The 22,519-nt window shown below is 44.9% G+C and overlaps 1 protein-coding gene across 1 annotated transcript in view; it reads left to right on the forward strand.

Moving 5' to 3' along the window:
• Positions 1 to 22,519, forward strand: part of MMUT (methylmalonyl-CoA mutase) — a 155,929-nt gene that overhangs the window by 90,817 nt on the left and 42,593 nt on the right. Inside the window, exon 10 of the mRNA XM_040348429.1 lies at positions 20,588 to 20,719. Within this exon, the coding sequence (XP_040204363.1) occupies positions 20,588 to 20,719 (132 nt within the window). The remainder of the gene's footprint in view (positions 1 to 20,587; positions 20,720 to 22,519) is intronic.

Genomic DNA, 22,519 nt, shown 5'->3' on the forward strand with positions numbered 1-22,519 from the left:
TTTTTTAATGGATTTGAATTTGCCAGGGAGTCTAGATGAGAGAGCCACCAGGTTAAATGGAAGTCGCCATCAGTTTACAGTATAGTTTTAAGATCTGCTGCCAAAATCCCTATACAGAAGGGCATTCCCACCAGATGTGGAGCATGGTACCTAGGGAACTAAGACGGCAAGACCACTTTTATCGGCAGCGGGAGAGGTGCCTCCTTCCGCCGTGTCCTGGTCATCTCCACCGCTTACCGGATTCGTCGGTAGCGGCGGAGATGATCCGATGTTTTCCCCTGATGGGCAGGAAGTCGAGTGAGAGAATGATGGCCCCCCACTCGATTCTATGCCTTTAAAGGACGGGAGCGTCATTTCTGCCCTCCGGCCTTACGGGAACTTTCTTTTTTTTTCATTGTTTTTTAAGTGCAAATGTGAGATCTGAGGTCTTTTTGACCCCAAGATCTCACATTAAAAAGGTCCTGTCATACTTTTATTAAAAATAAGGAAACAAAAAATTTTAAGCGCCCTCGTCCCTCTCTACTCGCACGCAGAAGCGAATGCATACAAAAGTCGGACCCACATATGAAAACGTTGTTCAAACCCACACATGTGAGATCGTTGGAGCGAGAGCAATAATTCTAGAACTAGACCTCCTCTGTAACTTAAACCTGGTAACCTGTAGACATTTTTAAATGTTGCCAATGGAGCGGGCACAATTTTGAAGCATGACATGTTGGGTATAAATTTACTTGGCGTAACATTATCTTTTACAATATAGAAAAAAATGGGCCAGTTACAAGACAAGTAATTTGCATCCCTAACCCACAGATACTTCACGCTCCCTCAGTCCTTTCCACTCATACAGTATTAAAACCCCTTATGGTACTCACTGTGTCTCCGCAGCAGTGACACCTATGCCAAAATCAGGAGAGGGTCTCCTCCAGCCCCTCCCACTTCACATTCCTCACCAGCCAGCTGACATCTAGTCTCTGCCCCCCAGCCATGCCGTGAACTGAATGGGTGGCTGCGAAAAGGCTGAGTGGGCCACCGCAAGCTCCAGGGACAGCCCTGATGGGTAGCCATGAAAAGGCTGGGAGAGCAGTGCGGGATTCAGGAACAGCCCAAGATTCGGTGACCCCTGGAAAATTGTCATTCGACCCCCAGGTTGAGAACCACTGATATAGATAGATATATACTGTATGTATTGGCGTATAACACTCACTTTTTTACCCTGAAAATAATAATATAAAAAAAATGTGGGGGTTCCAATTAATTTTCTAGCAAAAAAAAAGATTTTAACTTGTAAACAAGAAGTGTAAAAAATAGGCTCGGTTCATAAAGTTAGTAATTTGCCTTTACTGAGATCACAGGATCGGTCCTTTCCAGCGTGCCTTTAGGTATACAGTACTATTATAAGCATAGCTGTGGGTGCTTTAGATTTGGCACCGTGCTCTGTACAGATTTTTAGGACGTGCAAGAACAAAAGGATGAGAAATTAAGGTAAATCCCATGTCTTAACTAAGTACTGTTGTCATGGTAGCAAGGCATTTTAGGATTTTCTTTTTTTAGAGACTACTTATTGAAATGGAAAGGTCATTTTTAAGAACAGTCATTTTGTTATTAAGGTGTTTTCATTGACAAATCTTTTTTTTTTTTTTTTTATGGCACATATTAGCTGTGCAGCTCGGCAGATTCTACTGCACCCAAGAAGCTGTATACAGGACCCTTATATCCTGCAATAGCCCAGACACACCTATCCACCTCACCATTCTTAAAGTGGTTGTAAAGGCCAAAGGTTTTGCATTGTATGGATGAAGGTAAAAAACGTTCTGTGTGCTGCCCCCCCCCCCCCCAGCAGCCACCCCTAATACTTACCTGAGCCCTCTTTCGATCCAGCAATGTGTACGAGAGCCTCAGCTGTCCCGGGACTCCCTCTCCTCTGTGGCTCCCACTACTAATGGCGGCGATCAGTGTTTTTTTTTTTTTAATGACTGTGACATTATGGCGGACACATCGGACACTTTTGACAAATTTTTGGGACCATTGTCATTTTCACAGCGAAAAGTGCTATAAAAATGCACTGATTACTGTGAAAATTACAATGTTAGTGAAGGCATTAACCACTAGGGGGTGCTGTAGGGGTTAAGTGTGACCTCATGTGTGTTTCTTACTGTAGGGGGGCGGGGCTGGACGCGTGACGTCGCTGATCGTCTTTCCCTATATCAGGGAACAGACAATCACTGACAGAGAAGAACGGTGAAGGTTTGTTTACACTCACCTCTCACCGTTCTACAGCTCCTGTGACCCGATCGCGGGACACCTGCGGCGATCGGGTCCCGCGGTCACGGAGCTTCGGACCGGGTCGCGAGCGTGCTGCCGGGGGTGGGCTCACGTCCCACGGCTGGGCTCTTGTATTTACGTCCCTGTGCCCAGCCGTGCCATTCTGCCGACGTATATCGTCGTGCAGCGGTCCTTAAGTGGTTAATGAAGGTACAACATTTAGCAACTTATTGCTACACTTAGAGGCGCCTCTCTTCTCTTTTATACCCTGTAAAAAAATGCTTTGATATAAAATTGCTTTGGATTACAAGCATGTTTCTGGAACGAATTATGCTTGCAAACCAAGGTTTTACTGTATATTGGATTTATGGATGGTACTGATGTGTATTGCCTTGACAGTAGCAGCTGCAAGGTCTTGGCCTGTTTATACATGTGTACCTTTTTGAAGGTGGCTACGGAAATGCATCTATTGTATTTAGTAATCAGTGCCCCGTGAAACAAGAACATCATACATGGCTGCAATTATATGAAATCATTTTGACTGGGTGTTTAAAGGCGGTGCACATTCACTCTCTCACGTTCAGGCAATTCTGAAGTGGATTTCTAACCTTTTCATGCATAAAGATGTTCTGTCATTTTAAACCTTAAGGATATAGTATTATTTGGATGCAGCGCTCATTTGCATGATGAAAGAACGTGATTTTATACCCATGATTTCTTTGTGGGCTCCCACACCTTTCATTATCTGAAATGCACTATTACTATATTTACAATGATTGTATTCATGAGTGAACATTATGTTGTCATCTTTATGTACAGTTGTTTTGACCATTTTGCATCACATTTGTATTGCAAAGAATGGGATTTTACCGATGTATAGTTGTCTCCTTTTACTTGCCTGTCGGGCCTCCTCAATGTTCTGGTTTCATTGATTTATGAAGGAATGTATAAGAGTGGTGTTATTTTTGGGTGAACACGTTGGAAATGGAGATTTATATTATATTTTAAAGTGGCTGTAAATAACAACCATGTCATACTTGCCTGCTCTTTGTAATGGTTTTGCACAGAGCAGCCCTGATCCTTTTCTGGGGTCCCCCACTGGCACTTCTGGCTCCTCCCTCCTGCAGAGTACCCTCATAGCAAGCTGTTTCCTATGATGGCATGTGTGCGGGCCTGATCACAAGCCACGTTGTGTGTGTGTGTCCATAGCCCCCCGCTCCTGTTGACAGTCTGTGATTGGCAGCAGCAGGAGCCAATGGCCTCCATGTCCAGTGAGGAGAGAGAAATGCTGCGCTTGGGCACAGCGCTGGATTGAGGTAGGGCTTGGGTAAGTATTTGGGGGGGGGGGGGTCCTGTGTCCAGAAGGTTTTTCACATTAAAAGGGAAGTATGGAATTAAAAAAAAAAAACACACATCATGCATGCTCGCCTAGATGGCTGCAGCATTTATATTTTCCCAAAAAATTGGGTTATTGTTTTTTTTGCATTGAAATTCATTAACCATTTTAATACCGGCCCATCGTCATATGACGTCCACAGATGGGATCTCCCATCCTGGGTGGACGTCATATGACGTCCTGGGCCTTGCGGGGGGATATCTGAATGATGCCTGCAGCTAGAGGCATCATTCAGATATCCACGTCTTCAGCCGGTGATCCTGCGCACCATAAGAACGATCATAGCGGCGGTTCCACCACTTGATCGTTCTTATAGGCGGCGGGAGGGGACACCCCCCCTCCCGCCACCATCCGGTGCTTCTCCGGGCTCTCCCGTGCCATCGGGGGCCCGGAGAAGGAATCGTCCGGCGCAGGCAGGAAGCATAGAGATGACTGGTGACCAGATGGCCCGGGCGCGATGTGATGACGTCACGCCCGGGTACCCGTAAGTAAACAAAGCCGCGATTGCAGCTAGTGAGCAACACTGATCATGAGATAGGTGAAAAAAAATTCACCGATCTCATGCTTTCCAGCCTGGAGGAGAGATGGGGGTCTTATTGACCTTGCATCTCTCCATAAAGAGGACCTGTCACACACATTTCCTATTACAAGGGATGTTTACATTCCTTGTAATAGGAATAAAAGTGATAAAAAAAAAAAAAATTATAAAAAAAGTGTAAAAAAATAAATAAATAAATAAAAGATTAAAACGCCCCTGTCCCCGGTAGCTCACACGCAGAAGCGAACGCACACGCAAGTCCCGCCGACATATGTAAACGCCGTTTAAACCACATATGTGAGGTATCGCCGCGTGCGTTAGAGTGCCAGCAACAATTCTAGCACTAGATTTCCTCTGTAAATCTAAACTGGTAACCTGTAAAAAAAATTCAAAGCGTTGCCTATGGAGATTTTTAAGTACCGAAGTTTGGCGCCATTCCATGAGTGTGCGCAATTTTAAAGCGTGACATGTTAGGTATTGGGCTAACTTTACTGTTTTGTTATTTTTTTAATTCATGAAACAACTTTTTCCCAAAAAAAAAGGCGTTTGAAAAATGATTGCGCAAATACCAAGCAAGATAAAACATTGCAATGACCGCCATTTTATTCCCTAGGGTGTCTGCTAAAAAAACATATATAATGTTTGGGGGTTCTGCGTAATTTTCTAGCAAAAGAATGATGATTTGTACATGTAGGAGAGAAGTGCCAGAATAGGCCCGGTATTGAGGGGTGTATAAAAGCCCGGTATTGAAGTGGTTTAAGTGTATTTTTTCCCCAAAAAATTGCTTTTGAAAAACTGCTGTGCAAATACCATGTGAGCACGGTTACCATTCCATGTTGCCTGCACAGACATTTTCCTATCCGGGGCTGTTCTCACTCACCCCATACTCCTCTCCATTCAGGAAATGTCTCACATTTTCTCCCTAGCCAATGAGAGTGGAAGGTCGTGGACTGTGGAAGGCAAAGTGGAAGCCCAATACTGGAGTGTGGCTGTGGGGTCCTAGGGCAGATCGGAGCTGGACTTTGTGGAGGATACGATAATATGACAGGGAGGCTGCAGGTGCCCCCTGGAGCTAGGGGCGGGGTTGCGATTGTGACCCCTGCAACCACACCCATGCCAGTGATCTTTTTAGTTATCAGTAAGGGTAGCTTTGTGACCAACACTCGAAAGAGGTCATTCGTCCCACTGACCATCATTGTTCAAACAATAGAACTCGCTGCTCCAGGTGAGACAGGAAGCCTAGTGATTTCACGATCAATAATGAAGAAATGGATGCACTTCAAGATCAATCAAAATTCTTAATATCCGAACATCCCAAATGTTACAAACAGATAATATTGTAGATGCGTTTCCCACACTAAGGCCCCTTTCACACTGAGGCGTATTTCAGGCGTTATAGCTAAAAATAACGCCTGAAATACTCCTGCCCCAGCATTCTCAATGTGAAAGCCCGAGGGTTTTCACAATGAGGCGATGCGTTGGCGGGAGGAAAACAAATCTCCTGCAAGCAGCAACTTTGGAGCGGTAAAGGAGCGGTGTGTATACCTTCCCATTGAAATCCATACCTGTGCCGCTGTTTGCGGGTGGTATTAACCCTTTTTTTTTTTTTTGGACGCTAGCGGGGGTTAAAACCACACTTCTAGCGAATATTTGCGGTAAATAAGACGGTATAGAGGTGCTAAAAATCGTGCCCAGTGTGAAAGTGGCCTTACAGATGCGCTTATTCATTACCAATTCATAGCAACAAATAGCCTGGCTGTGCACTTGTCAATCTTAAATAAAATGGTTTTTTTTTTGGAACTTTGAGTGAAACCCAAGACATACTGTAGGAGAAATTATATAAATTGCTTAATTGGCATAAAGACAAAGCATACCTCATAACATGTGATACATGGTTGAACATGAGTATTTAAATATCTATACAAAACGATGACATACAAAAAAAGAATTATTCATATATGTATACATGCATGCATCTAAAATCGCATAGTGTCCCATGAAAGTAGCTGGTATGAAAAGCCAAATGCTTGTTTTGGTGATGAAATAAAAATTGGATATAAGATACAGATGAATCACAGTTGAGGTCAAGCTATGTGTTGGGAACATGATGACATTCATAGGCTCAATGCATTTCGTGGCCAGTTGCCCCTCATCATTAGAAAACGCATCACATAGCATATCTGAAAAAAGGTACCGATTAGGATCTGGTGTTTTGCCCAGATGGTAAGGAAAAAAAGGTAGGGACAAGGGGAAACAAGATGTGTATCTCCCTGGAATACTTGCTTATAAATTGTTCTAAATAAGCAGGGTTGAAAGCCAGGATCTGTGAAGCAAGTCTATCCTGGGGGAATGAACCCATGGAAAAAAGCGAGCGCACCGACACTCCCCACAAACACCCTCCAAACATAATGGGCAAAGGTGAAAAAAAATCCAAATCTGTCTGTAGAGTAAATGATATAGGACCAATATATGTGAATAGTACCAGTATATACACATATTCATGGACTATAAACCAACACCCATTATTGCCTGAAAAAGTGAAACTTGTGGTGGATACAAAGTGAAGGGAATCATATATCGCATAAAGAGGTAAACAATCGCATTAAATCATGCTTTTCCACAAAGGAGGAAGGGTAGTGGTGGTGCATCCATAGAGGGCGCAGGAGCGCCGCCCCCTCTCTCCTGCACTGCTCTATCACCAATCTATTGTCGCTGTTGCCGCCGCCTATTCAGGTGTCCGGCCCCTTATCGGGTTCCGGGCATCTGAATTACGGCGGCGGGGGTGTTTTTGGAAGCGCCTGATTAGAGTCGTTGGCTCTAATAGGCATCTTGATTAGAACAGTAGGCTCTAATAAGCTTCTAAATTGGTAAACAGCAGACACAATGCTGTGCGTTTGCTGTTTACACAGTGTTGTGTCAGGGAGGCGAGTAAATCGCTCCCCTTACACTGACCCGCCTCTCAACCAACCAGGTGCGCGGGTCTGGTTACCCTGTCACCTGATTGGCTGAAGCGACAGGCGCTGTGATTGGACCCCTACCAGACGTCATAGCATCGATGGGAAGAGGACGGGAGACGACATGGAGGACTCGGAGCGTGGAGGACAGCGCTGAGACAGGTAAGTGCCAGGCTGGGGGGGGGGGGGTACACTGGCGGCAATTGATGGGGCACACTGGCAGAAATTGATGGGTACAGTGGCTGCGTTTGATGGTACAGTGGCTGCGCTTGATGGTACAGTGGCTGCGCTTGATGGTACAGTGGCTGCTTTGGTGGTACAGTGGCTGCGTTTGATGGTACAGTGGCTGCGCTTGATGGTACAGTGGCTGCGCTTGATGGTACAGTGGCTGCGCTTGATGGTACAGTGGCTGCGCTTGATGGTACAGTGGCTGCGTTTGAAGGGCACAATGGATGTGCTTGATTATTTATTTTTTCAGTTTGTTTGCGCCCAACCAAAAATTTTGAGCACCAGCCGCCACTGAGGAAAGGGTGGGGGGAAAACAAAAAAGTGTGCTGTCTTGGTTATGAAGAGGAAATCCCAGGGATTGTCAATCTTGTCCGTTTTGTGGGGCTTTTTTTTATCTCTAATCAACCAAACTGATGTCTCTGACATTTTCAATTGTTTCTCAAGCAACCACACAGCGGGGAAATTGATTGACGCAATTGCAGCAGCAAACAAAAGGTGTTTTTGTTCAGTTTCAACACCAACTTATTTCACCACACACAACTGGTCAGTGATTGGAATGGTGGGTGGCAAATTGCTTTAGTTGAAAGCCGATTCGAAGCTCCAAAACTAGAACATGTACGACTAGGATTACAGCAACTTAACTGTTTCTCCATCCAAAGCTGAGAATTGGGCAGGTTTTAAATAAATATGTGTAGCCTTGTCATGCAGATGGAGTAATACCTATGTATCCTATGTGGGGTCTGGTAAATCCAAATAGTCGTGCTATATACTGTATGATTATTAACCACTTCCCGCCCACAGTACGTCATATGATGTCCTTTACTTTTGGGGGGGATATTTGAATGATGCCTGCAGCTACAGACATCATTCAGATCTCATTATTTTCTGCCGGCAAATTTTGTGCACAGCAAGGTCGATCATAGTAGCAGTTCTGCCACTTGATCATTCTTACAGGCGATGGGAGGGGACAGATGGTCTCCAATCATCTCTATGATCGTCGGAGGCCCGACGTTATGATGTCACGCCCGGGCCCCGGGTGTAAACAAAGCCATGATCGCGGCTAGTAAGCATGAGATTGGTGAATTTTTTTTTCATGATCTCATGCTGTATAACCTGGAGGAGAGATGTGGAGTCTTATTGACCCGGCATCTCTCCATAAAGAGTACCTGTCACGATAGATTCCTATTAAAAGGGATCTTTACATTCCTTGTAATAGGAATAAAAGTGATCAAAAAAAAAATTAAAATAATGTAAAATTATAAAAAAAAATAAAACACCCCGGTAGCTCGCGCTCAGAAGCGAACACCCACATATGTAAACGCCGTTCAAACCACACATGTGAGACATCACTGTGTGCATTAGAGCATGAGCAACAATTCTCGCACTAGACCTCCTCTGTAACTCTAAACTGGTAACCTGTAAAAAAAAATAAAGCGTCGCCCATGGAGATTTTTAAGTACCGAAGTTTGGCATCATTCCATGAGTGTGTGCAATTTTAAAGCGTGACAAGTTAGGTATCTATTTACTCGGCGTAACATCATCTTTCACATTATACAAAAAAATTGGGCTAACTTTACTGTTTGGTTATTGTTTAATTTGTGAAACTTTTTTTTCCCAAAAAATGCTGTGCAAAATAAAAATTTGCAATGACCGCTATTTTATTCCTTAGGGTGTCTGCTAAAAAAACATATATAATGTTTGGGGGTTCTGAGTAATTTAGTAATGTAGGCGAGGAGTGCCAGGATAGGCTCGGTATGGAAGTGGTTAAGGATATTTTTGCTACTTGCTAAGTCACAGATAGAGCTCACCGATCAGCAGGGGAAATAAGAGTTGCCGACTGAAGGGCTTCAGCTATGACTCGGGAGGGGGACTTTTTGGACCTTTGCAGAGGGACTGCTACTTCCACACAGAAAGCAAGGGTTCTTTTCTACAGCATGTTGGCAGGAGACAGGCTTTCCTACTGAAGATGTGGCTGCTTTCTAAAGAAATCCAACTGTAAGACTAATGTAGGCCATACATGGGTCAAATTCCGATCAAATTTTTCTTTAACAAAAAACTTAAATTTTGTGATCTGTTGGTGCCACCATTGGTTTTGATAGTTGACCAACCAAGACTTCGAATTCACCTCATGTTCCTACAGTAAAGAATTTTCGTGGCCGGGAATTTTTTCTTCTTCTTTCCGTGATTTTTCTTTTCTTGTTCTCGTGCGCATTTCCTTTTCGATTCTTATATTTCTCACACAATTCTTCCATCGTTAATTAGAAAATCGTTTGTTTTTCCAAAAATTTGCAACATTCTCAATCGCTCAAATTCGATAGCTGCACGAAAATCGGCTATTGCTGCGGCCCGCTAATGGTGCGAAATTCGAACAAATTTTTTTTTTTTTTTTGGAATTTCACCAAGTATGGCTGGCCTAAGCTAAAGCTAAAAAAACTATAAAATGTTTTTTTCGTTTCATAAAAATGTTTTACTAAGTAAACAAGATAATACAATAAAGAAATCCCAAGTACAGCACATCCGTTGCAATGTAGGTACAGAATGTTGCGTCATCACTTCTGAAAGGGAAGAGTATATAAAGGCCGCTCGACTTGTGACTGGGAAAAAAACGTGGGAATCAATCTCACCTTCACTGAGAGCCCTTCACTGGTTGCCACTAAAAGACAGAATCACTTTCAAAGCACTCTGTCTTACGCATAAGTGTATTCTAGGAAATGCCCCCCAATATCTATGCGAAAAACGAAAAGCTCACAACCCCAATCGCATTCTGCGATCCACCAACCAAAACCTACTCCAGATACCCAAAGCCAGATACAAGTCCAAAGGAGAAAGAAGATTTGCGGTCCAAGGACCCAGACTATGGAACGCTTTACCAACCAGCATTCGGCTGGAGGAGAACCACTTGGCCTTTAGGAGAAAGATCAAAAGCCATCTCTTCTGAGGACAAAAAAAAGAAGAAATGGACACCAACCGCCCAGAGGCTATTCAGTTCGCATGTGCTGCGCTATATACGTTTCTCACTCACTCACTCAAAGCAAAAGTGTGTGACCTACATCAGGTAATGGGACTTATACCATCTATGGTCCACGTACTCAAGTCCAGGTTTAACAAACTTTTAAACAAAAGAGTCAAAGTAAACAATGTCCAACGAAACAAACCTAACAGTAGCGAAGCCCCCTATGTCCCAAGGTAGGCAGGCCTACACCCCTCCACTATGCCCATATAACCCCGCGGGTAAGCTAGAAGAGGGGTAGCAGGGCCTGCCCCTACACGTAAAATCTCCAGTCTGAACCGAAACCAAAGGTGGTAGAGTAGGTGGGCAGTGCACGATTCGAGGGTTCAGAAGTAGTAAGGAAAAAGCAGGAGAAAAAAAAGGGGGTGGGGGGGTAGAAAATAAATAAATAAAAGAGGGTCGAGGGAAATAAAGGACAGGACATTGGGGAGAGGGGATAGGGGGGGGGGAGTAGCACCGTCTGCCATCCCGTCTCCACCTGCAGACTCAAATCTAGGGAAGCCGTACCCACAGTAGAGCAGGCAGGCATCAAAAAGAAAAAGGAGACCCAACAACAGCTAAGGTGCACTAAAAAAAATTTCTAGCTTTTTATAGTGTGGAAGTTTTTAGAACCTGTCGGTTCTTCCGTCCTTCTCAGAGGTTGGTGATGGGTCCCTCCTTTTTTTCTGAAATTTACATATCTGGCCCGAGATCTCTCATCTATTTTATCAGAATGTGCAGTTTGTTATCTCAGACATACAGACACCTCAGCTACCCTCCTGTGTTCTCTGGGAACGGGCTTTCTAGTTCACAATCCATGTTGTTTATCCACACAGCAAGCCCAAATTTTCCACTTGAAGATTTGATTATGGCTTTGCTTGGGAGCCACTGCGTGAGAATGATTTTCACAACACAATCACATGGAGCCAAGCTGGAGCGTGGAAAACTGCAGATCTATGATTACCAGCTGAATATAATTTAAAACTACTTGACTAAAAATACTGACACCACCTGACACCTTGGTGGGAGCCAAGGACATTATCTACAACCCAAGTGCCATGTCTTCATTATGGGTAGAAATGGGGCTATTTTACTGGTAAAGACTCATTCACACAGGCATAAATAGGGCATCATTGGTCATTATGGGTAGAAATGGGGCTATTTTACTGGTAAAGACTCCTTCACACAGGCATAAATAGGGCATCATTGGAAGGAATTTTTTTCCCCTGCTGTAGCAAATTGGATCATGCTTTGCTGGGGTTTTTCGCCTTCCTCTGGATCCACTTTTTGGTGTAGAATTTGGGTATATGGGATTGTACGATATTATTAATATAATTTTTTTTTTTTTTTATGGTTGAACTAGATAGACTTGTGTCTTTTTTCCAACCTGACTAACTATGTAACTACAGGGAGTGCAGAATTATTAGGCAAATTAGTATTTTGACCACATCATCCTCTTTATGCATGTTGTCTTACTCCAAGCTGTATAGGCTCGAAAGCCTACTACCAATTAAGCATATTAGGTGATGTGCATCTCTGTAATGAGAAGGTGTGTGGTCTAATGACATCAACACCCTATATCAGGTGTGCATAATTATTAGGCAACTTCCTTTCCTTTGGCAAAATGGGTCAAAAGAAGGACTTGACAGGCTCAGAAAAGTCAAAAATTGTGAGATATCTTGCAGAGGGATGCAGCACTCTTAAAATTGCAAAGCTTCTGAAGCGTGATCATCGAACAATCAAGCGTTTCATTCAAAATAGTCAACAGGGTCGCAAGAAGCGTGTGGAAAAACCAAGGCGCAAAATAACTGCCCATGAACTGAGAAAAGTCAAGCGTGCAGCTGCCAAGATGCCACTTGCCACCAGTTTGGCCATATTTCAGAGCTGCAACATCACTGGAGTACCCAAAAGCACAAGGTGTGCAATACTCAGAGACATGGCCAAGGTAAGAAAGGCTGAAAGACGACCACCACTGAACAAGACACACAAGCTGTAACGTCAAGACTGGGCCAAGAAATATCTCAAGACTGATTTTTCTAAGGTTTTATGGACTGATGAAATGAGAGTGAGTCTTGATGGGCCAGATGGATGGGCCCGTGGCTGGATTGGTAAAGGGCAGGGAGCTCCAGTCCGACTCAGACGCTAGCAAGGTGGAGGTGGAGCACTGGTTTGGGCTGGTATCATCAAAGTTGAGCTTGTGGGGCCTTTTCGGGTTGAGGATGGAGTCGAGCTCAACTCCCAGTCCTAGTGCCAGTTTCTGGAAGACACCTTCTTCAAGCAGTGGTACAGGAAGAAGTCTGCATCCTTCAAGAAAAACATGATTTTCATGCAGGACAATGCTCCATCACACGCGTCCAAGTACTCCACAGCGTGGCTGGCAAGAAAGGGTATAAAAGAAGAAAAACTAATGACATGGCCTCCTTGTTCACCTGATCTGAACCCCATTGAGAACCTGTGGTCCATCATCAAATGCGAGATTTACAAGGAGGGAAAACAGTACACCTCTCTGAACAGTGTCTGGGAGGCTGTGGTTGCTGCTGCACGCAATGTTGATGGTGAACAGATCAAAACACTGACAGAATCCATGGATGGCAGGCTTTTGAGTGTCCTTGCAAAGAAAGGTGGCTATATTGGTCACTGATTTGTTTTTGTTTTGTTTTTGAATGTCAGAAATGTATATTTGTGAATGTTGAGATGTTATATTGGTTTCACTGGTAAAAATAAATAATTGAAATGGGTATATATTTTTTTTTTGTTAAGTTGCCTAATAATTATGCACAGTAATAGTCACCTGCACACACAGATATCCCCCTAAAATAGCTAAAACTAAAAACAAACTAAAAACTACTTCCAAAAATATTCAGCTTTGATATTAATGAGTTTTTTGGGTTCATTGAGAACATGGTTGTTGTTCAATAATAAAATTAATCCTCAAAAATACAACTTGCCTAATAATTCTGCACTCCCTGTATGTAATGCGAAGGGCTGTCTTTGCCTGCACGAGATGCACAGGTTTTGCGTGCATTCCTCATGAGCGCAGTGCTATTCATGTCTATTGAGACACAGCCACTGGTCCCTGTTTGACAGCCATGAGGGTACATGTCCTTTGAACACACACTTGGCTGGATTCACAAAGAGTTACGCCGGCGTATCGGTAGATACGCTGTCGTAACTCGGAATCTAAGCCGTCGTATGTTTAAGTGTATGCTCAAACTGAGATACACTTAAACCTAGCTAAGATACGACCACCTGCGCCGTCGTATCTTAGGGTGCAATATTTCCGCTGGCCTCTAGGTGGCGCTTCCGTTGAGTTCGGCGTAGAATATGCAAATGACTAGATACGCCGATTCACGAACGTACGCTTGGCCGTCGCAGTAAAGATACACCGTTTCTGTAAGAGGTGCGCCGGCATAAAGATAAAGCTGCCCCTTAGGTGGCCTAGCCAATGTTAAGTATGGCCGTCGTTCCCGCATCGAAATTTCTAAATTTTACATCGTTTGCGTAAGTCATCCGTGAATGGGGCTGGAAGTAATTTACATTCACGTCGAAACCAATACGTCCTTGCGGCGTACTTTGGAGCAATGCACACTGGGATATGTCCACGGACGGCGCATGCGCCGTTCGTAAAAAACGTCAATCACGTCGGGTCACAAGTCATTTACATAAAACACGCCCCCCTCATTTGAATTGGGCACGCTTATGCCGGCCCATTAACGCTACGCCGCCGTAACTTAGGAGGCAAGTGCTTTGTGAATACAGCACTTGTCTCTCTGACTTACGGAGGCGTAACGTAAATACGATACGCTACGCCGCCTCAAAGATGCACACATCTACCTGAATCTAGCTAACTATCTAGATTCAGGGACACGCACCTACACAGCTGGCAAATTGGGTCCAATAAGTAGGACTCCCTGCACGAGGAGGCACAGATCACCTGTACATCCTGTGCAGGTAACAACGGCTCTTTACGTGGATGTACGTTTTAGATGCGTTCATGTGGACAAGGCCTTAGATTTGCCTGTGTGACTGATATTGCATACCTTGTTTAAAGTGGTTATAAACCCACTTTTTGGGAGGGAAAAAAAACTAACACCTGCAAGACAAAGGCATAATGAGCTGGTATGCCTAGCATACTGGCTCATTATGTAATACTCACCTGGGATCGGAGCCCCCGCTGCGGTACCCGACACAGCACCCACCGCCGACATGTCTACAGCCACCAGTCACGCCTTGTCCTCCTTTGGGAACGGCATGATCGCTGTTTCTAAATTGCGCCTGCGCCGTAGACATTGCGGAGATTTAGGAGATATTTCTAGCACCTACAGGTAAGCCTTAAAGGGGGTTGTAAAGGTACCCATTTTTTTCCCCCTAAAAAGCTTCCTTTACCTTAGTGCAGTCCTCCTTCACTTACCTCATCCTTCCATTTTGCTTTTAAATGTCCTTATTTCTTCTGAGAAATCCTCACTTCCTGTTCTTCTGTCTGTAACTCCACACAGAAATGCAAGGCTTTCTCCCTGGTGTGGAGTGTCGTGCTCACCCCCTCCCTTGGACCACATGAGAGTCAGGATGCCCACTAACACACAGCTCTTTTCTCTATCTGCAACGAAAAGAGCGTCCTGACTCTCCCGTAGTCCAAGGGAGGGGGCGACCATGACACTCCACACCAGGGAGAAAGCCTTGCATTACTGTGTGGAGTTACAGACAGAAGAACAGGAAGGATTTCTCAGAAGAAATAAGGACATTTAAAAGCAAAATGGATATGTTGGAGGTCCATGGAGACCCCCCTTCCCTCGTGCGCACTCGGCCGATCTACCTCTCATCTGGCATACTGTTTACTGTTTAAAGGTTGTCCAGTGGACCAGCTGGTTTGGCCTCCGGTCCTTGCCCCTTCTTCGGCGGTTACCCATTCTATCAACCGCTGTGAGACTTTAGATGTTCCACCCCCACGCTTGGATTTCCAGATTTTTTTTTATTTAGTTTTATTGGTTGTGTTTTATGCGCTGGGGAGGTTTTCACTTTTGACTCGATGCCCGGCCCCTGGGCCTTGGCGACATTATTTAGAATAACTGGGTCTCGATGTGCCTATATACTTCATTGTTTCTCGAGGTCTAATTTGTTAATTTGTTTTTATGTTATGTTGGAAAATGAACGGCTTATTGTTTGCTGCAAAATGCTCCTGACAACATGTGTTGTGCTGTACTACAGTATAATGCCGTTCACAAATAAAGATTATACAAAAAAAAAAAAGCAAAATGGAAGGATGAGGTAAGTGAAGGAGGACTGCACTAAGGTAAAGGAAGCTATTTAGGGAAAAAAATTACCTTTACAACCCCTTTAACCACTTAACTACCGGCCGTCGTCAATTGACGCGGCACGATAGCTCCATTGTTCTGACAGGACATCATATGACGTCCTCGTCTTTTAGAGCCACTAGGGGGCACCCGCTGCGTTACTGGGAACACGATGCGCGTGGCAGGCGGCCGCGTTGGCCGCCGGGCACCCGCGATTGCCCAGTAACTGAGCAGGACCGTGGATCTCTGTGTGTAAACACAGAGATTCACGTCCTGTCAGGGAGAGGAGACCGATGCTGTGTCCCTTGGGACACAGATCGGTCACCTCCGCCAGTCTGTCCCCTCCCCCCACAGTAAGAATCACTCCCAGGGTACACAATTAACCCCTTCCTCGCCCCCTAGTGTTGACCCCTTCCCTGCCAGTCACATTTATACAGTAATCAGTGCATATTTATAGCACTGTTCACTGTATAAATGTGAATGGTCCCAAAAATGTGTCAAAAGTGTCCTATGTGTCCGCCATAATGCCAATACTAGTAAAAAAAAACATAATTATGTCCCCTATTTTGTAGGCGCTATAACTTTTGCGCAAACCAGTCACTATACGCTTATTGCGTTTTTTTTTTTTTTTTACCAAAAATATGTAGAAGAATACGTATCGGCCTAAACTGAGAAAAAAAAAATGGGATATATATTCTAGCAAAAAGTAAAAAATATTGGACCGGATTCAGATACATCGGCGCAGATTTCTGTTGGCGTAGCGCATCTCATATGCGCTACGCCGACGTAACACAGAGAGGCAATCATAGTATTCACAAAGCACTTGCTCCCAACGTTGCGCCGGCGTAACGTAAAATCGTAGGCGTAAGCCGGCCTAATTCAAAGTAGGTGGAAGTGGGTGTGATCCATTTAAATGAAGAGTGACCCCAATTCAAAATTGTCGCTCTTTTTTTAGTTTATAGCACAAAAAAAAACACACAGGCGATCAAATACCACCAAAAGAAAGCTCTATTTGTGGGGAAAAAAAAGGACGCCAATTTTGTTTGGGAGCCACGTTGTACGACCGCGCAATTGTCAGTTAAAGCGACGCAGTGCCAGAAGCTGAAATATCGCCTGGGCAGGAAGGGGGGTATATGTGCTCAGTAAGCAAGTGGTTAAATAGATGGAAAGTTGAAAAAAATATATTCTTTTCACCGCCACTTCTTTTATCGTCTGCAGCCGTTTGTTACACTGTATAGTAGTAAGATTTTGCTTGCTGGAATAGATATAAAGTAGTAAGGCTTGGGTCATACACGGATGTATTGTTGGGATGCTGTCAGATCTCAGAGCTGCATTTCTGTGGTTGTATACATTTGTAGAGGGGCGGGGATTGAGCTGTCACATGAATACGTTTTACCCCCGGCTGTGTTTTCACATTACATCTGACGTCCGTTTTTACATCATTTCCATTCCATTCTAACCAGCAAATGTCATGCTGATGGGCAGAAGACATGTACATGGGGTGATGTATTTATACACTTCTTTTCTGTGTGGCAGCTGATGGCGTTTATTAGGCCTGTTTGTATAAAAAGTGATCAGTAGATTGTGGTCATTAATACTTTATGTTTCGCTTCGTTCTGCTTTCAGTTGCATGCATTACTACAATGATACTCGCCCCTAAAGCAGTAGTTGATCACAAAGAAAGAAAAAAAGCAGAACATGCATAATGTGCAATGAACGAATCTTGCCTACCTGCTCAGCTCAGTGTACATTCTCTGATATTTCTTGGTGCCGGGATAAATGAACTCCTGTGCACATACAGTGGTAACCTCATCCCCGGCCGGCCAATCGGAAAGAACCCAGATTAAGACCAGAAGATGTCAGCAAGGTGACACTAAACAATATCCTTATTTTTTTTAATAATAATAATCCATACACATGCGCTACTTAAAGGGTTTGTAAACCTTTGTGTTTTTTCACTTTCATGCATCCTATACATTGAGGTGAAAAAACACCTTGCATTGTCCAGCCACCCAGCCCCCCCGCTTGACTTGCCTGATCCCCGAATTTCCGTGGGCATGATCCCGTGTCGCTCTCGCCACTCTTCATTGGATAGATTGATAGCAGCGCAGCCATTGGCTCCCGCTGCGGTCAATCAAATCCAATGACGTGGGTGCCGGGGGCAGGGCCGAGTCATACACTCGGCGGTGATTGATGCCGAGTGTGTGACACGGGAGCGCGCCCACAAGGTAACCCTCTCGGGAGAAAGCTTCACAGAGGGGGTTTTCTATTACAGGGAGGAGCCGCGAGAGCCTCCGTGGGACCCCAGAAGAGGACGATCGGAGCCACTCTGTACAAAACGAACTGCACAGTGGAGGCAAGTATGATATGTTTGTTATTTTAAAAAGAAAAAAAAGTGAACCTTTACTGTCACTTTAATGACACTGTAATCTATTTTTTATTATTTGTTTTTACTTTGTTTTTCTGGCTCCTTGAAAGGTCCTCTGTGAGATCTCAAACCTCTAATTTTACTCCTCCCTTCTATATAGCGCTGCAGATGAGTCCTAAGAGGGCCAATGAGAGCTGCAGAGCTGGGGGTGTGCCTCTGTGTAAATCCAGGAAGTGAGCACTTTGTGTAGCCACAGCTGTCAACAGCCTGTCATTGCAGTGTATGGGCTCAACAGCCACTTCTGTCCACATACAGCTGTCAATCCCAGTCAGAGCAATCGGTGGATTCTGCTTGTGACAAGTGTGTGTGTGTGTGTGCCGCTCAGGCTTGACACGGTCGTCTTTCGGGATGAAAAAAAATGACATTTTTAAAAACGTCATTCAAAATGATCGTGTGTGGGCTTCACATCGTTTTTCGGCTTCTGAAAAAACGACAAAAAAAAAATTCGAACATGCTGCATTTTTTAATGTCGTTTTTTTTCGGGTTGTAAAAAATGATCGTGTGTGTGCTAAAACGACGTTTTAAACCCGCGCATGCCCAGAAGCAAGTTATGAGACGGGAGCGCTCGTTCAGGTAAAACTACCATTCATAATGGAGTAAGCACATTCATCACGCTGTAACAGACAAAAAAGCGCGAATCGTCTTTCACTAACACAGAATCAGCTAAAAGCAGCCCAAAGGCGAATAGAACTTCCCCTTTATAGTGCCGCCGTACGTGTTGTACGTCACCGCGCTTTGTTCATCATTTTTCCAAAACAATTGTGTGTGGGCAACATCGTTTTTAATGATGAAGTTGGAAACATTTCGTTTTTTGGACATGGTGAAAAATGTCAATTTTTTTCATGCCGAAAAACGACCATGTGTACGCGGCATTAGTTTCAATGTTGTAAACTGAATACTAAGATCCTAACCCCGGGGAAAGTCAGTTTGGGGCAGCTTTGTGTCACTGTGAAAGGGAACTTTGGATTTGTGGTCAAATTTCTTCCTTTCTCATTCACTTGATGGTTTTGTGATACCACATGTAGCTGTGAGCACGCTTATGATCAGAGGTGGATGATTGCAGCTTCATGTGATGATCACAAGACCGTTCTAGTGATGAGCCGTGAAAAATGTCGCAAACAGTCTCAGCGTTCTCCATGTACCTCAGTCACAGGACTGACATTTCCTTTAGAAGTTTGTCTCTGTACAAAATATTGTCCACGAAGGATCGTTTTATCACTGGGCTAGCCTCGCCATTCAGGACTATCTGAGATCCACTTGGTGTGGTAAAAAAGCGGTCAGGGGCTCTTACCACTATAGTTAAATTAACAATATGGCTGTAGTTGCACTGTAACCACTTGACCTCCGAAAGATATACCCCCCCCCCCCCCTCCTTTCATGACAAGACCATTTTTTGAGATACGACACTGCGTTATTTTAACCGACAAGTGTGCGGTTGTACGCTGCTGTACCCAAATACATTTTTGTCTTTTTTTTCCACAAATATAACTTTCTCCTGGTTTTTATTTTTTGCACTATGAACAAAAAAATAACTACTATATGTTGTATTTTCTGCTATAAAACACATCCAATAAATACTGTGGCCCAGATTCTCAAAGACTTACGACGGCGTATCTCCAGATACGCCGTCGTAAGTCCGAATGAGAGCCGTCGTATCTATGCGCCTGATTCATAGAATCAGTTACGCATAAATTAGGCCAAGATATGAGCGGCGTAAGTCTCCTACGCCGTCGTATCTTGGGTGCATATTTACGCTGGCCGCTAGGTGGCGCTTCCGTTGATTTCCGCGTTGAATATGTAAATGAGCAAGATACGCCGATTCACGTACGTACGCCCGTCACAATTAGTTACGCCGTTTACGTAAGACATACGCCGGCGTAAAGATAAAGCTGCTCTCTAGGTGGCGCAGCCCATGCAAGGTATGGACGTCGGAACAAGCGTATCTTTTTACGTCGTTTACGTAAGTCGTACGTGAATGGGGCTGTGCGTAGGTTACGTTCACGTCACAGGCATTGAGCCGGCGTATCTTAGGGCGTAAATTCGACGTGATACTGAGCATGCGCCGTTCGTTCGGCCATGCATTTACATGGGGTCACGCTTAATTTAAATACAACACGCCCGCGACCTGCCTACTTTGAATTACGCGCGCTTACGCCGGCCCATTTACGCTACGCCGCCGTAACTTTGGACGCAAGTGCTTTGTGAATACTGCACTTGCCTCTCTAAGTTGCGACGCCGCCCTATGAGAATCTTGGCCTGTATTTATTGGCGTATAACACTCACTTTTTTACCCTGAAAATAAAGGGTAAACTGTGCCTGCGTGTTATACGCAGGTGGCTGTGGAAAAAAAAATCCTGAAATTTTCCTCTTAGGCCCCTTTCATACTGGGGCGGGAGGCGCGGTGGCGGTATAGTGCCTCCTGCGTTGTAGAGTAAACCGTTTGTAGAGTAAACCGTGTATGCCGCGTTGTAGAGTAAACTCAGATTTGTATTCTCTTGCAGGTGCACTGTGGGCGAAATTACAGACGCAATGAAGAAGGTGTTTGGAGAACACAAAGCCAGCGATCGGATGGTGAGTGGAGCTTACCGCCAGGAGTTCGGAGAGAGTGAAGAAATATCCTTCACTTTAAAAAGGTAAGACTTTGTCTCTATCTTGCAGTTCTAGGATTTGCTGTTATATTGATTCATTTATGTGGAGCATCCTTGCCTAACCAGGGTTCCTCCAGAGGTGGCCAGGGGTTCCTGGAGCAATTCCTGACTTTTCATATGAGCTACCAAGAACACCAGTGATCTTATAGGTATATGTAAGGGGGAATTCTTCCCAATGACCACCATTCCAAGGAGAATTCTTCCTACTGGCTGTTGGTGTACCAGGGCCCTGCGCTGACCACCGCTTTACCAAGGCCCTGCGCTGACCGCCGCTTTACCAGTGCCCTGCGCTGACCGCCAATGTACCAGTGCCTTGCGCTGACCTCCGCTGTACCAGGGCCCTGCGCTGACCTCCGCTGTACCAGGGCCCTGCGCTGACCGCCGCTGTACCAGGGCCCTGCGCTGACCGCCGCTGTACCAGGGCCCTGCGCTGACCGCCGCTGTACCAGGGCCCTGCGCTGACCGCCGCTGTACCAGGGCCCTGCGCTGACCGCCGCTGTACCAGGGCCCTGCGCTGACCGCCGCTGCACCAGGGCCCTGCGCTGACCGCCGCTGCACCAGGGCCCTGCGCTGACTACTAGTGTACTAGCAATTTTCAGACATTCTGTCTGTCCTGCAAACAGCAGAACGGAGGGCGATCGAGGGACCAGTTTTTGTAGCGAGACCCCTCTACAGCTGCATGTGTAATGGGAGGACACATGGTCTTTGAAAAAAGAGGAGTGCTGGTATGTACTATTCAGGGGATATTGAATTGCATAGTGGGAATTTTGGAAAATTATACTGAAGGTAAATGTACATTTTCAAGCTGAAGTTTATCCTTATTTTTCGCGTTCCCTGGTTTCTCCATCCACCCTCATCAATATGCTAATTATTTTTTTTCGCTCAAGCCGCAATGTGGTTGGGGGAATCGCGCCTGCTCAACTATTGTATTCAAACAGCAAGGAGATTTTCCTGCTGTCAGAATACAATGATCCGTGCTGATGGCTATAGCCAGTGGCACTGATCGAACAGGAAAAAAAAAACACAGAAGTCAATCCGTAGATCGACTTCTGTACAACCAGGGTGCCCATTCATGGGTCGAAATTCAGCCGGTCCCTGCGGAACCATGTATGGCCTGCTTAAGCAATCGAAGTACAGGAGAGGAGCTTGTATGACTCTGCAAGACTGTGGGCAGAGATGGAGTTTAATATTAAGTGTTCAGTCCTGGCATTGGGTTAAAGTAAGTATAGATTTTTGGGACTGGCACTGACAGCAGCTTTGTGACAAGATTGAGAAACTCCATTCATCCTTGCATAATATAACATTTATAGGTAGAGTTGATCCAGGGAAAATCCGATTGTCTCTCAGGCCGGAATCACACTAGTGCGTTGCTTTTTTGAGCTGCGTTGTCATTGCAGATTTCTCTAGAGGGTGTTCTGCAGATCAACTGCGGTTTAGCTGCAGATCAGGTGCGAATTTGGAGACCTGGGAGAACTTCCAGGTGAGAGGAGAGTGGGGGAGAATTGTATTGAGCTGAATGAGAGAAACTCCTGCAGAGAACTGAACACATGTGCGAATTAGATGCGTACCCATAGAAGATAATGGGACTGAATTCGCACCTGAGCCGCACCGCAAGACATAAAAACCGCATGCGGTTTGGAGGCAATACGCAGTGCGAATGCATCGCACATATGTGAACCAGCCTCATTGAAAACAATGTATTTTGAAATGTCCTGCGAATTAGATGCGGTTTAAACCGCACTCAATTCGCATAGGTGTGAACCTAGCCTCAGGGGATCAGGAAGG

Source organism: Rana temporaria, chromosome 4 (genome assembly GCF_905171775.1).
Source record: "Rana temporaria chromosome 4, aRanTem1.1, whole genome shotgun sequence".
NCBI lineage: Eukaryota > Metazoa > Chordata > Amphibia > Anura > Ranidae > Rana > Rana temporaria.